Source organism: Pseudophryne corroboree, chromosome 4 (assembly GCF_028390025.1).
Source record: "Pseudophryne corroboree isolate aPseCor3 chromosome 4, aPseCor3.hap2, whole genome shotgun sequence".
NCBI lineage: Eukaryota > Metazoa > Chordata > Amphibia > Anura > Myobatrachidae > Pseudophryne > Pseudophryne corroboree.
Window position 1 is genome coordinate 920,667,520 of NC_086447.1, and position 15,872 is coordinate 920,683,391.

At 46.0% G+C, this 15,872-nt stretch overlaps 1 protein-coding gene across 1 annotated transcript in view; it reads left to right on the forward strand.

Moving 5' to 3' along the window:
- The window catches only part of WDR26 (WD repeat domain 26), a 185,173-nt gene that overhangs the window by 131,577 nt on the left and 37,724 nt on the right, over positions 1-15,872 (forward strand). Inside the window, exons 5-13 of the mRNA XM_063919005.1 lie at positions 4,943-5,079; positions 6,301-6,398; positions 6,778-6,934; positions 7,688-7,826; positions 10,596-10,736; positions 11,403-11,522; positions 12,046-12,191; positions 12,950-13,028; positions 13,400-13,529. Coding sequence (XP_063775075.1) covers positions 4,943-5,079; positions 6,301-6,398; positions 6,778-6,934; positions 7,688-7,826; positions 10,596-10,736; positions 11,403-11,522; positions 12,046-12,191; positions 12,950-13,028; positions 13,400-13,529 — 1,147 coding nt within the window. The remainder of the gene's footprint in view (positions 1-4,942; positions 5,080-6,300; positions 6,399-6,777; positions 6,935-7,687; positions 7,827-10,595; positions 10,737-11,402; positions 11,523-12,045; positions 12,192-12,949; positions 13,029-13,399; positions 13,530-15,872) is intronic.

Below are 15,872 nucleotides of genomic sequence, written 5' to 3' on the forward strand. Positions count from 1 at the left end.
AAGCCAGTTTTCTAGGAGCAATGATTGGGTCCCAACAATGGCTGCTGAAATGCTGGTATTCATTTCCCTGCTAGTGCTGCACGGAGTGATACAAAAACCTCTGTTGGAGTGGTACTGGTCTAAGCGGGATGCCCTGGCATCTCCATTTTTTGCATCTGTAATGTCCCACAGAAGGTTTATCTTGCTAAAAAGATTCCTGCATTTTTCAGACAATCAGGCTGAAGAAGATGCCCATCCTAACCCCAAAATCCGGAAAATATGGCCTGTTTACTCATACTCAACCAAGCATTCTCTGAACTACTGACCCCAGAACGAGACGTTTGCATTGACGAAAGTCTGCTGATTTACAAAGGCAGACTGGGGTGGAAGCAGTATATACCAACTAAAAGATCCAGGTGTGGAATAAAAATGTACATGCTGTGTGAAGCAAAGTCAGGATATATTTGGTCCAGCATTATTTATTTATTTATATATATATATACTCACTCACTCACTATAATGGATGCAGAATACAAAGATTTACCATTATCTGCACAAATAGTAATGACGCTGATGAAGCCCTTACTCCAATAAGGGATATTGCCTCACAACAGACAATTTTTATACATCCCCTCAGCTTGCCGATATATTGCTGACCCATCGGACTGACACTTATGGGACCCTGAGGATGACCAGAAAAGAAGTCCCTGAAGCTCTGAAGAAGAAAAAGCTGCAAAAGGGAGATATTGTGGGTTTTCAAAGGGGGAAAGTGTGTGTGATGAGGTGGAGAGACGAAAAAGATGTCTGTATCCTATCTACCATTCATAACATGGAACTTGTAGAAATTGAAAGATCCCACACATTCAAAGTCAAACCACAGGCTGTTGATTACAATTTGACAATGGGTGGGGTTGACCGTGCAGACCAGCACATTACTAATTATTCCATAAGTCGTAAAAGGGGGGAAGAAATATTACATAAAAATATTTACCCACCTTTTAGACCAAGCAATTTGGAATGCTTACAAACTGTATAAAAAAAATGGAGGTGGTAAAACCCACCTTCAATTTAGACTGGAGCTGGCCGAGTTGCTAATAGAGCAGCACCACACATCACAGCCCTGCACAGCTAAACGCGGTCGGCCAGGACCTAGCCCGAACCCCTTACGGCTGACAGGCATTTCCCAGAGTTTGTCCCTGCTACAGAAAAAAAGAGACAATCCAGCCAGAAAATGTGCCGTTTGCTGCTCTAAAAGAGATGAAAGTGGCAAAAAAATACGCAGAGACACGGTTCTACTGCAGAGAGTGTAACGTTGGACTGTGTGCTGTGCCTTGTTTCAAAGTCTATCATACTGAAAAAAAATTCTTATGTTCCATTATACCTTAAATAACTGTTAAATAAGTTTTACATAAGTCCTAAGTAGTTTAAAAGTGTTTAAAGTTGAAGTTCATGCATTTGAAAAAAATAAGCTATTTGTATGGTATACTGTGTTGCAAAAAAGGAAAAAAAAAATGGACATTTTTTTTTTCTTAAATAAAATTGTGTTGGTTAAGTTTTTAACTAGATGTTCTTGAACTAATTCAATAAAAAAAAATGACAATTTCGGAGCATTTTTTTTGGAAAAATATTAGCCAGTTAAGTGGTTAAGAAGCTCTTCTATCTGGTTCTATATGGATTTTTTTTTTTCCAGATTCTGTCTCTCGCACGCATGGCTTTTTTTTCCAGATTCTGTGTCTCGCACACATGGCTTTTTTTTCCAGATTCTGTCTCTCGCACACATGGCTTTTTTTTCCAGATTCTGTCTCTCGCACACATGGCTTTTTTTTTCTCCAGATTCTGTCTCTCGCACACATGGCTTTTTTTTTTCCAGATTGTGTCTCTCGCACACATGGCTTTTTTTTCCAGATTGTGTCTCTTGCACACATGGCTTTTTTTTTCCAGATTGTTTCTCTTGCACACATGGCTTCCCCCCCCCCCCCCCCCCCCAGATTCTGTCTCTCGCACACACGGCTCAGTCTCTCGCACACACGGCTCAGTCTCTCGCGCACACGGCTTTTTTTATTTTATTTTTTCCCCCATGCTCTGTCTCTCGCACACATGGCTTTTTTTTCCCCATGCTCTGTCTCTCGCACACATGGCTTTTTTTTTTCCATGCTCGGTCTCTCGCACACATGGCTCGGTCTCTCGCACACATGGCTTCTTTTTTTTTTCCTAAGTAGTTTAAAAGTGTTCAAAGTTCAAGTTCATGCATTTGAAAAAATAAGCTATTTGTATGGTATACTGTGTTGCAAAAAAGAAAAAAAATGGACATTTTTTTTTCTTAAATAAAATTGTTGGTTAAGTTTTTAACTAGATGTTCTTGAACTAATTCAATCAAAAATTATAATTTCGGAGCAATTTATTTTCAAAATATTAGCCAGTTAAGTGGTTAAGAAGCTCTTCTATCTGGTTCTATATGGGTTTTTTTTTTTCCAGATTGTGTCTCGCACACATGGCTCTTTTTTTTTCCCCCCCATCCTCTGTCTCTCGCACACATGGCTTTTTTATTTTTTTTCCATGCTCTGTCTCTCGCACACGTTTTTTTTTTTTTTCGTTCTCCGTCTCTCGCACACATGGCTTTTTTTTTTTTCCCCCCAGGCTCTGTCTCTTGCACACATGGCTTTTTTATTTTTCCATGCTCTGTCTCTTGCACACATGAAGTGTACCTATGATGGAAATTACAGCCCCCTCATCTTTTTAAGTGGGTCAACTTGCACAATCTGTGGCTATCCAAATACTTTTTTGCCCCACTGTATCTCTATAACGCACACATGGCACTCGCTCTCGCCACAATAGTCTGCGCCGGCTGCTTCTACTCGCTACCCATCCAGGCAGCCCCGCCCCTTCCAGCAGTCCAAACACGAATCGGAGGCATCTAGGTGCGACCTGGAAGTGAATTCCCGAATCGCACCATTCAGACCTAAGCCGTGTTGTTTCCCCATGACTTAAGTCCCGGGATAATCCCTGGTCAATTGCAGGGTCTGTAACCTGGGATCGTGTTCCCGGGTTGGGGCCTTTCATACCCCTTTCACACTGACGAATATTTCCCGGGTCATTGCACATGAACACGCATCAACCTGGTAATTTGCTCGGTGTGAAAGGGTCCTGAAGAATATCCCGGGTCGAGCGTCCCGTCATTTAATCCTGGGTCTCGTCCTGGGTTGAAGCCGGAATCGACCCGGGATGCATGCAGTATGAACGCATAAGCCGGGTCAATGCGCCGCCTCCGGTAGCGTCAGCAGTGACGTCACCAACCCAACAATACGCTGGGGCGGGCCGCAAGGGGTTTCAAGCTGTGTCGCACTTGGAACCCGGCTATTGTGAATCTGAAAGGGGTAGGACACGCTAAAATCCCTGGTTGGTGTGCGTTCATGTGCAAAATCCCGGGATTTTGGAGGATGTCTAAAAGGGTATCTGTAAGGGGAAATCACCTGACATTGAGCAGAGCATGTGTAGGTTAGATGCTAGCATTCTTTGCTCGGCTGATCAGCAGTTTCCTGACCACCTGTGGAGCTTCAGAATGCTCCAGGAGCCTGAAGAGGGAGATATCAGGGAAAATGTGTTGCACGGGAGTTTTCTTTCATTTGTACCGATCACCTAAACTCACTGCTGGCAGACACTTTGCGGCCTGAACTGATAGCCGTTACCATATGGTTAGCTTATTCCCTAGTAGCCAGCGACATCAGTGAGGACCACAGCGAAGTCTTTGGCTACTCTTACGGCTTCTACGCAGTTCGGACAAAACTTACATGTGTTCTTTTCGTACTGAATCAGTCCTAAGGCCAAAATGATTTAACTCTTCTATCAAATTCCTCATTATTATGTTTTTCTCAATTGGAAAGCATATACAGTGTGTGTATGTAATTGTGCTACTTACTCATGAACTGGTCAAGCCAGCAGATTTGCGGCCTTCACTAGGGGTAAGTATTGGATGTAGCCTACAGGAAAGTATACGAATACCTATAACCTACTTCACTGCTGACCTTCCAAATGGTGGTTGTCATCCATTAGAATTTTATGGGCCTCCACATCAGTTTTACGCCCCCTCTTGCAGTATAGGAAGGGTGGTTTCCCTATAAAAGTCTGGTGTTTCCACTTTCTGGTTTTTCCCAGTGATTGGTCTTAGGTGTCAATGCCCACTAACCACCCAGTAAAGATTTTTCAGCTGCTACTTTAGGTATGATAATTTTGTGCGCCCCCATCGCCTGAATTTACGTTTGCTCACCTCCAGACTATGTGCAGTATACAACCGCACAACCCTGCATTGGCCGCAGTGTGAATAAAGCAACCAATGCAGGGCAGCAGAGGTGTAACCTTATTAAGGACCCTTCCAACCCCACCAGACACCTGAGGAGGGGCACAGGTATGGCCCTCATTTAGTCATTATCCGCAGCTTCTTTTTTATAGTGACTGGTTAACTGAAACCTTACCCGCACTGTGACGGCGCCATAATGTCGTCTGTCACTCACTAGTTTCCGGTGGGGAAACGCTCCCAGCGTTTTCTCTGTAGCATTACCTCAAGTAACTTCAGTTTCCATCGTCTTCTTTCGAAATAAACACCATTGTCCTATATCTGGCCATTCCATAAAAATAAGGACCTAAATCCTAAAACCTAAGTCTGCTCTGTCGGTGTAATTAATCAGTTGAAGTGCTCTATTTTGCAATTTACCTTTTATCTGTCGCTACCAAAATACTTTAATGTCGCAGGGAGCAGTAGTATTGGACGGGTTATGTTACCTTGTGTGTTTTGCAAGTGTGCGTATGACCTCCACCCAGCAGAGGGCGCTGTCTTGTGGACTTCAAACCCCTGGTTCCTAGAGCAGTAGGGCTTATGTCAATCTAATGTGAGCGGTGAATATATTGAATGTATTGATAACCAGTGTACAGGGCTGCCTATGACTGTACAATCTTGTAACTCTTCCAGAGGATGAAGTTCTTGCTGCTGCAACAGAAGTATCTGGAGTACTTGGAGGATGGGAAGGTTCTGGAAGCCCTGCAGGTCTTGCGCTGTGAGCTGACACCGCTGAAATACAATACAGAGAGAATTCATATTCTCAGTGGGTAAGAGGCTGTTTCCCGGCTGTGATTCCAGGGCTTCATTTTATGCAGATTGATTAGGGGAGAATTCTGATTGTTCCAGAATGGGCCCGATTCGGAGTCCCATGCAATGTGGCTGTAGTTGTGGAAGCTCGATGCTAATGTCAGATTCGACTAATGTGGGGGTTTGTGCGTCTGCAAGCGGGTAGCCGTGAAGCCAACTTTTGTCATTCGCACCAGCCCCATACCAGGAGCGAGAGGTACGTCAGACACTGGCTTTGCTTTGCTGTATGCATGGCAGAGATTTAGACACATGCCCGTGACTCTTCCACAGGTCAGGGCGATTCTGTGTGCTTACATTGTTGCTGCCATGAAACGCCCTATTTCGCGGAAAGACTGGTCCGGCCCATTTCTTTACGACGCATAGGATGGAAATGCACTAAAATGCGTAATTTCGCTGTATGCTGAAACCTGGCGCTTGTGTCCGTGCACAGACTCTTCCCATTGTGTACAGTGAGGGCCGCCTACTTGATAAACGTAGTGCTAATTACTGCTTAAATGGATGCCATTTAGATAAGCCACAGTGCAAAGTTGTACACCGTACACACGCAAATGCAGACATGTGGTAACTGAGTCTTCAGTCTAAGTGGAACTGTTCAGCAGGTTTTGCCTCCCTTTTTGATTTGCCCTTTTTTTGCTTTTTAAATAAAGTTAGTTAAAACTAGAGATGAGCGGGTTCGGTTTTACTCTGATTTACTCGGGGCTCGAAACGGCATCTTATTGGTTCACGGATGTCACGCGTTTTGGATAGCCAATAAGCAAAGCCCGAAATACCCGAGTAAATCCGAGTAAAACCGAACCCGCTCATCTCTAGTTAAAACAAAAATAAAAAGCAGACCTGATTTTCCTGGCTATAATTGAGGAGGCCCTTGAATCCAGCATGCTTTTGTCCTATGCTTGCTTCCTATCGGGAGGTAAATCGGTCAACCCCGGAGGGTGCACGGCCAGCAGACTTGAAGCCATAGAGAGCTTAGTGCTCAAGCTGCACCTTCTAGACCTCGCCGTGCTCCTGTATATGGCATTTAGTAGTAACACAATGAAAAGACAGATACCAGGTACTCTACATTAGGAGTGATATGGACAGTTATGGGGGTAAAACGCACTGGAGAACAGACCTTGCTCGGTACTGTGCCCTCCACATTGATAGGCCAGTTTGTTGTACAGTAATTTGTGTTATCACGGCAGGTATTTAATGTGTAGCCATGCAGAAGACCTGCGCGCCAAGGCCGAGTGGGAAGGTAAAGGGACGGTGTCACGCTCAAAGCTGCTCGATAAACTCCAGAGTAAGTACTTCTGACTCCTCCCCCTTCTAGCTGCCCTGTTACCCCTTTTATACCAGCGCTTTCTTTTTCTTACTTGTCAGTTTTACCTTGTAGTGTGCACTTAAGCTTTTCCTGGACTTCTTATCTAATTACTTTGTCTTCCCTGGTATCATACTCTTCCCAAAACGACTTATGCCATTGATGGTTTTTGTGCAAACCAAATGGGGCACAGGGTGCAGACCCAAACCCAGCCACAGCTACGTACAGATGTGTGCTTCCATCACACAGGTGTTGGTAGTCGGCTGTGTGTAACTGTTTGCATTGGGCTGGTAAAAGGTGGCGGATAGATGAAGATTTATATAGTCTCCATATTGCTTGAATATTTTCTTTTTCTCCCAAGCATACCTGCCACCATCCGTGATGCTGCCCCCCAGACGCCTGCAAACGCTGCTGCGTCAAGCGGTGGAGCTGCAGAGAGATCGGTGCCTCTACCACAATACAAAACTAGACAATAGTTTGGACTCTGTCTCCCTGCTTATTGATCACGTCTGCAGCAGGTAAGTGAGCTCCTGTCTCTCGCCTGCTTCCTGGTAGCCCTGTCTGTTGCTGGGATCAGGGTAGGGGTTCTGTCTGTCAGTCCTTTATGTCCGACGTGTCATGTTCCAGCTGCTTGTGTAAAAAAAAAAAAAACACACTGGGCTAGATGCATCATCACATGGGGAGTGATAAACTGGAGAGAGAAAAGTACCAGCATCAGCACCTAACTGTCATGTCACAGGCCGTGTTTGAAAAAATAACAGGAGCTGGTTGGCTGATAGTTTATCATTTTCCATTTTATCACTCTCCAAGAGATGTTGCCTCTAGCCCTATGGGTCCAGACGAGCGATGGACTCCCGACTTCTGACCCCTTTAATCTTTGCTGTGCCGGCATAACTAGGAGAGAAGAGCCTAGGATTATTGTCCTGAGACTTTAAGGGGTCAATCCAATTGTGGGAGAGCTTTTTTTGGCCCTGTGCGAGAATGAGACATCATCCGCACTTGGGACGGCTGCTGGGAATCGCACAATGTTTGCAGTCCCGTAGAGCGTCTTACAATATTGTACGAATTTGGGGGGGAGATTGGCCCGTGAAGGGTGCGAGATGCGGTTCCGTTGCCGGTGGAGTCCGCTTCGTTGATATGGCGGCTAACACCCTTCACCCACGATTGGATTGACCCCTAAAACCCAGAAAGCTAGGTTGATATCTTGGTGGAATTAAACTATGCAACTATGATGATTTTAACCCTCTTCCCCCATTTTTCTCCTCTTTAAGGAAGCAGTTTCCATGCTTCACTCAGCAAGTCCTAACCGAACACTGCAACGAAGTCTGGTTCTGTAAGTTCTCCAATGACGGCACTAAACTAGCGACGGGATCAAAAGACACAACTGTTATTATTTGGCAGGTCGATCCAGTAAGTATTGCCCGTGCCTTTGTAGCTTAAATGATGTCTCTCTTACCACAGCTCCTGATAATGCCGTGGCTCAGTAAGGTCATGTAACCAGAGCCTTTACTTTGTACAGTAACTGGGCCGACGCTTGCTCAGCGTAAACAATGAGTGTTGGGGCTTGGTCACAGTCTTCTGTTTTTATATATTGTGCTGCTGTTCACATCTATTTAACAGTTTGTGCTGCTTTTAAGTCTCTCCCTGTAATAGTTGAAAAATGTATATAAATATTATACGCTACTTATTGTGTGAGAGAGGACAGGTGGAGGCTTCCGAAATAGCTGTCCCCATTGTCAGAATATTTTGCCTGCTCTCCTCTATAAAGCTTATCTGAATCGCTGTGTGCCCATACCTATATGGCACTCTCTCAAAAGCACAAATGCAATAAAAAGTTGTGTTTGGGAAAGTGAGGGCAGTGTTTCTCAGGGAAGTCCACCCGGCTGGATATCCCTGCAGGCTGGCACTGTGATGCTGCTGAAAGTCACGCAGCACTAGTGGAAACGTCGGCACTGTGTGGCTTACTGGGTGATTCACAGTGCGGCTCACTGCTTGGAGCTGCCGGAAGGAGAATACCAGCCGCCCTCTCCACCCCTGCCACTAGAGGTCAGCGTTACAACCTCACCACCTCCCTCTCTCCTACCCGATGTCTACCTACACATTAGACTACCTGTTGGTAATCCTTACGTTGGGGTCTGCCGCTGGTACCTCTGGTGTTGCAGTATTAATTTCCTTAATGTATAGTGCCATGTACATTCAGGGTTCATCCGGTGAGTACAGACACTGCTCTTTGCCTGCTGGTTTATACAGTCACTGCTTTGCCATGTTTAATACGCACGCAGCGAGTTATAAATCTTAAAAGACATAAGCAAATGCCATTCCCTTGTGTCGCAGCTTTTGGTTGGGCAGGATGAACTGCTTTGTGTGTTCTTTGTATTGTTTGTGTGTCCTCTGGTGTAGAAGGATTAGGGCAGTCTGTGCGTTGCTTGGCACACTCTACGGTTGTGTAAGATGCCTGAAGTGGGGTAATTAGCATTATGAAAGAGGTCAGTGTTCCTTTCCATAAGACCTGTAACAGGATAGGAATGTTAATTGTGCTCAATAATCTTATAGGAATGAGTTGTTTATAGGAGAGGCTCCTAAATGAACATAGCTGTACACCCCAATCACGTCTACCTTTTGGCGTTGATCATCTTCTCTCCTGTTTCTGGTCCTGCGTGGTTATGCTATGTGATGGTATATAGTGTGTGATTATATTTATATATAACGTGCCTGTGTTAGCCCATATTGTTGTAGGGTTTATTTATACATTTTGGTATAATTTTGAACGCGTGGTAAAAATTAGGTATTCATTTATATACACATCATTAATATAATCAATGTTCCATTACATGTACTGTAATGACCCAAATTTACATTGTGCCGCACAGTATTGCCTACTTTATAGAAGATTGCTTTAGAGTGTGTGCTGTGGGTGGGTATGAGGTGTGCCCGCTCCTTTCTGATGACTCTGCAGCAGAGACTTTGTGTGGAGTCACAGTTAGCATGCTGCCAGCGACTACCAGCCTTGGTCTATAAATGGTGTGCATCTCCGGGCACTGGGCTACGGCCGGGCATCCGGTGCTCCACCAAGCTTCTGTTGCGGCTCCCAGAGTCAGGTTGTGTCTGCGTGTGGTGGTAGGGAGGGCAGGGTGCAATTCGTCACTTCCAAAAGGATCAGGGCGCGTCGCAACATTTACAAAACTGGCATAGACTGCAGAGCCAGGATGAAAGTGTAGGAGCCAGACCACTGTTGTCAATCTCTCTCTCCCCACCCCTTCCAGCCACATTACTGAGCAGCTACCCTCCCATCCCCCATCCCCATCACCACACCCCAGGCAAAACGACCCCACGGCCATGCAACTGAGGGGGTTCCCAGGCAAACAAGATCTCTGCAGCAATCACCCGGGCAAACAATCACCCCACCCTGTGGCCACTTCACTGCCCCCTCCAAAGCTGCAATCCCTGGCCACACAGAACCTCTTGTCAGAGTGCTCTATGCAGCCGGCGCTTGCAGACAGCGCAGGCTGAGACACACTGGCGTATGTATAATGGGTGCAGTTTGTGCTGTGCACATGGGTCCTCGGGGTCCAGGGAGAGCCCACACCCTGCACCTATTATTCTTCATACTTACCCTCCCGATACCCGCAGCGCTGGCGGAATCACTGGGAAAATGGCACCGCGCAATTTTCTGGATGTTTCGTGCATGTGCAGTAGAAAAATCACTGCTGTACCATTTTCCTGGAGAACTAACCATGTGCTGTACTTTATGGGACAGCGCTAGGGTCCCCTAGGGTTCCTAGTGCCCACAGCTAAGCTCTGTCTCCGGCTAGAGGGGATGAAGCTTAGCGCAGCCTGCACATGGGCTGCCTCCTCCAACGCCTTTGCAGGGACGGACAGGCACAACAGTCGGCATAGGCTGCGACAGACACTCGGCACATGCAGTCCTGTGCAGGAAATGGCTCCGCAATACAAGCTGAAAAGAATCTGCTTGTATATTGCTTGACAACCTACTCCAGGAGTAGGTTAGATTGAGCATTAGGGTGTAAAGTACTGGACAAAAGGGGACCAGGATATATTGCGGTGACACCAAGCATGTATTGTGATGAGCAGTGCACCTCTGTGACTGGCTCTACCTTCCTTTTTGGGTCCTTTTTGTCTGTCTACTCAGCAGATAAAATGATTGTCTTCATTCCCCAGGACACACACCAGCTGAAGTTACTGAAGACGTTAGAAGGCCACGCTTATGGTGTCTCCTACCTCGCCTGGAGCCCAGATGACAACTATCTTGTTGCTTGCGGCCCAGACGACTGCTCAGAGCTCTGGCTGTGGAATGTACAGGTAAGGTGGACTTGCTGTCACACTAGTTGTCAGCGGTACTGCTGACATCTTCCACTGCATTCCAGGTCTCTCATAATAGAACCACCTTCATTCTGTAGCCTTGTGTATGTTGCTGTAGAAGACATTAGCTGTCATAAGCTTTGGCCCCGCCGGTCTCCCCTCTACCCAAATGTTTAATATGCTAGACTATTTCTTGTTATAAGGGGCAGGGTTGCTAATAGTTAGCATGTTGATACTGGAGAAGGTATTGTCTGGGAAAGTGGGTTGTAATAATTAGGTTGATGATTACGTTGTCAATTTTTATAATATCGATACTTAAAATATCGATGGGCAAAATGATATTCTCAGGGGAGGTTAGGCACTAGAGCTAGGGGTTGGGGGATAATTATTGTAATGCATGCGGATCTGTCATCTGACCCGGTAGTGACAGTCACATGACCGGAGGCCACTTGAGCCACCAGGTAAGTATCCACTGGGCCACCAGGGATGACTATATGTTTACCGTCTAACGCTAATAAAAGAGCAGGTATATGAGGACACTCCTGTATCAGCTGATCTGTTCTGCCTAGAAACAATAGCCACATTAGTTGAGCGATACTAGTGAGTGAATGCCCTTTACTGATGTGTAGAGATTAACTTGTTTTCTGTGTTTACATCTGTTTCCAGTCTGGTGAATTGAGGACAAAAATGAGCCAGTCTCATGAAGACAGTCTGACGAGCGTGGCCTGGAATCCTGACGGAAAACGATTTGTGACCGGTGGCCAGCGGGGACAGTTCTACCAATGCGTATGATGTGCTTTATTCCCCACAATAAATGCAAACCTCCAGTGTAGCACAGTGCATCTAGCCTCAACCTCTGGAGTGCAGGGGATAAACCCAACTTATTGGCTCTGTGACTAAATTGGGGGATGGAGCCTACACCAACATCTTTAGTATATACCACATTACAGATGGGATGCATTAGACGTACCAAATATACACAGACCCTCCTCAGGGGAAGGGGGGGGGGGGGGGGGAAATCACCAGATGGTGTACATTCCCCACTTAGAGACTTGGCAGACACCAAATATACACCACCCTCCGTGGGAAAAACCTACAGGGTGTACATTCTCCACCTAGAGACTTGGCAGACACCATTCCTCTTCTTGATGACACCTACCTATGGTTTATATGTAGTTTTACCCCCCTACACCACCACCACCACTACTTTTTATAATGTTCTTGAGCTGAAACAAACCTAGAACACCAGCACTTTGAGACAACACACGTTCTACCATGCCTCCCTGCTCAGATCTGTCTCTCTCTACAGGATCTAGATGGCAACCTACTGGACTCCTGGGAGGGTGTGAGAGTGCAGTGTCTGTGGTGCCTCACTGATGGCAAGACTGTCCTCGCCTCGGACACCCACCAGCGGATACGGGGCTATAACTTCGAGGACCTAACAGACAGAAACATGTGAGAGATGTCTTATTATTCTGTTTCTGGGTGTTTTGCCAGCACAGAGTAATATGGGAACGCTGCACACCTCTGTGTGTGTGTGCAGAGCATTTGGAAGGTGAGGCAGGAAGGTACTTTCAGAAAGACTAAAGACCTTTTGGTTAGGAAAGTCCTCTCCACTTAGGTCGTCCAGTCTCAATAATTGTCATGTTGAGTCCCTACCCCATTACCTGTCCCCAGGTATTTGTTTTTCTTATAAATATCTTGTTTTGACTATCTTTGGAAATGTGGTGCTAACTTTCAGAGTGTTCTCTGACTTATTTTGAGTGTGTCCTACTTCCATTTGCAGACTATATATTTAGGGAACCTAAAATACAGTTCTTTCGAAGCCTGTTGGGTTAAGCCCTGGACAGAGTCATCCCCACACATGCTTCATGGTATTTGGGCGGCATAACGAGGCACTCTGGCCAGAGTCCTGTCACACAGAGCGCCGGCTGGGTTGCATCAAGTGTGCCCGGTGTAACAGAGCTGTCTGTATCTCAAATGAAGGGGGCACTTGTGAGAACCGATTGAATGCTGCTTGTTGGGGAAGACAAATAATGGAACTGGACTTAATGGTCTGCTCTGTAAGCATTCGCTTAAAAACTAAAACTACACTAGTTCTATCATGCACAAATGAAAAAAAAAGAGAGCATGACCGTACAATAAGACCTCTTCCGTATGTGTAGTACGGAGTGTGACCCGGGATCTCTGACCCTGCTGTCTGTCTTTTTCAGAGTGCAAGAAGACCATCCTATTATGTCATTCACAATATCAAAAAACGGAAGACTAGCATTGTTAAACGTAGCTACTCAGGTAAGTTCTGCTCTCCCCTTTCTGCTATTGGCTTGCTCCAGGAGGGCCCATGTATGTTATGTCTTAAGAATAAAACCACATGTCGGCTGACTACATTTTGTAGTGGGAGGGGGTGCTGTCAGATTTCCCACCGCCACCTTCTCTCACCATAAAAAAGTGACTTTATTTTTCTGTCAGCCACTAGGGGGGGACACTGGCACAACTTCAAAACCGTGGGGTGATGATGGTGGCTTTACAGGGAGCTGGCACTTAAAATAAATATGGCTTGTCCTTTTATTTTCCTGTAATGCCAGTTTGCCGAGTACATTACCTGGCTGAATGCGGTGACATTTGACTCTAATGTGTAGCTTCTCTTTCATTTTGACCTTCAGGGCGTTCATTTATGGGACTTGCAAGATAGAGTTTTAGTGAGAAAGTATCAAGGTGTGACACAGGGCTTCTACACAATACACTCATGCTTTGGTGGTCACAATGAGGACTTCATCGCTAGCGGCAGTGAAGGTAAAATTATCCGCCATGTTTATTTCTGTTCAGCATCCTGTTACCTCCTGCTGCAGTGAGAAAGATAAGGGGGGGCGAGGGGGTACTGAGGATACAGAGAATACAGAGAAAGAGGATGGGACTTAAGTAGCAGTGTGTGTTGCTTGGGCTGAGTCACGAGACCGGATTCGTCGGTGGTAAAACTTGGACAAGTGAGATGCGATTGGTGATAATGGTCACTTTTGGATCACATAGCAAGTGTAGGCAACTTGGCTACTAGGCATATGATGTAGGTGTATAAATGTTATAGATGTACAAGGCTCCCAAGTCATAAAATTGTTAAAAATAAAAAATAACGGAGTGTAATGTGCAATACAAACGTGTTTGGCTCTGTCATTGTTCCATTATATCTTTTTTGACCACTGGACTTGATGCGGAGTAAGAAACGTTGTTGCTGCCAGACTGTCCCCTATTCGCATGCGTAGTTAGATCGCCAAACAGCCCCCCTCTCCGCACGCCAGGGGCTAAATTTACTAAAACTTCTAAAAATGGAAAGTGATGAAGTGGTCTGTCATTTCTCTGTTGTATCCTAGAAAATGATGGACCGAATCTCATCTGTTGCTATGGCCAACATCACTTTCCATTTTTAGAAACTTTAAGTATACCCCCAGATCTTGTGACTCTGCTAGTGTCTGGCATCTTAATGCATCTCAGGTTTGTTAGCAATCCAAAAAGAGCAGACTAATGGGAAAAACCATGTGCACTGCAGGTGGGGCAGAAGTAACATGTGCAGAGTTACAGTAGGTTTGGGTGGGTTATATGGTTTCTGTGCAGGGTAAATACTGGCTGCTTTTACTTTTTACGCTGCAATTTAGATTTCAGTTTGAACGCACCCCACCCAAATCTAACACTCTCTGCACATGTTACATCTGCCCCACCTGCACTGCACATGGTTTTCCCCTGGGTGCTTTTTTTTTTTTTTTGCTAACGAACCTGAATAACCCCCTTAGTTGCAATACTACCAGGATGCACAGAGACTGCTGATCAAATGAATATGCAACACTTGTAGATCTGTGTGCTGCTGAGTCTCTGAATCTATATACAAAGCGCCGCGGCTTTTCCTATGCCAGGTTCCATGGTGCTTTGTACAGACTCGTGTGTGCGGCTGTCATATTAAACGGCAGTCTCCTGGTGTGTCCTAGACGCATCACGTTGCAGCTAAGACCTATTTCTCTGTCATCCATCTGGGGGACGCTGCGCCGTTACTTGTGGGTTAGAGGTGTGTGGTTGTGGAGTTTGGCACAGAACTATTTAAAACCTGACTCCTCCCCCCCTCTAACCCCTCCCATCTCCTTCCTGCCTAGCCAGTACCCCAGTTTCAGTTTTGTGCCTGTGGAGTACAGACACAGATTTTCTCTCTCTGAAGATTTTAGTTAGGTTTTATTATTTTATTATTTTATTCCTTTATTATTTGTGTGCCTAGTCCCTGTATACAGGTGACAGGTACTACTAGAGTGGGGTTAGATAGAAGCTCCCACTCTATTCTGCCGCTGGAAGCCACCACACTTTGGTCACTGGGGCTTGATTCCTGTTTCTAGGGGAAGAAGTTCGGCAGTGAGAAGGTACAGGATAGACACAATCTGTCTCTGACAGTATTGGTCTATCCTTCATATGCTTTATATTCTTCATTTCTCTGACGTCCTAGTGGATGCTGGGGACTCCGTAAGGACCATGGGGAATAGCGGCTCCGCAGGAGACTGGGCACAAAAGTAAAGCTTTAGAACTACCTGGTGTGCACTGGCTCCTCCCCCTATGACCCTCCTCCAAGCCTCAGTTAGATTTTTGTGCCCGAACGAGAAGGGTGCACACTAGGTGGCTCTCCTGAGCTGCTTAGTGAAAAGGTTAGTTTTAGGTTTTTTATGTTCAGTGAGACCTGCTGGCAACAGGCTCACTGCATCGAGGGACTAAGGGGAGAAGAAGCGAACTCACCTGCGTGCAGAGTGGATTGGGCTTCTTAGGCTACTGGACATTAGCTCCAGAGGGACCGATCACAGGCCCAGCCATGGATAGGTCCCAGAGCCGCGCCGCCGGCCCCCTTACAGAGCCAGAAGACAGAAGAGGTCCGGAAAATCGGCGGCAGAAGACGTCCTGTCTTCAACAAGGTAGCGCACAGCACTGCAGCTGTGCGCCATTGCTCTCAGCACACTTCACACTCCGGTCACTGAGGGTGCAGGGCGCTGGGGGGGGGGCGCCCTGAGACGCAATAAAAACACCTTGGATGGCAAAAAATGCATCACATATAGCTCCTGGGCTATATGGATGAATTTAACCCCTGCCAGAATACACAGAAAAACGGGAGATAGG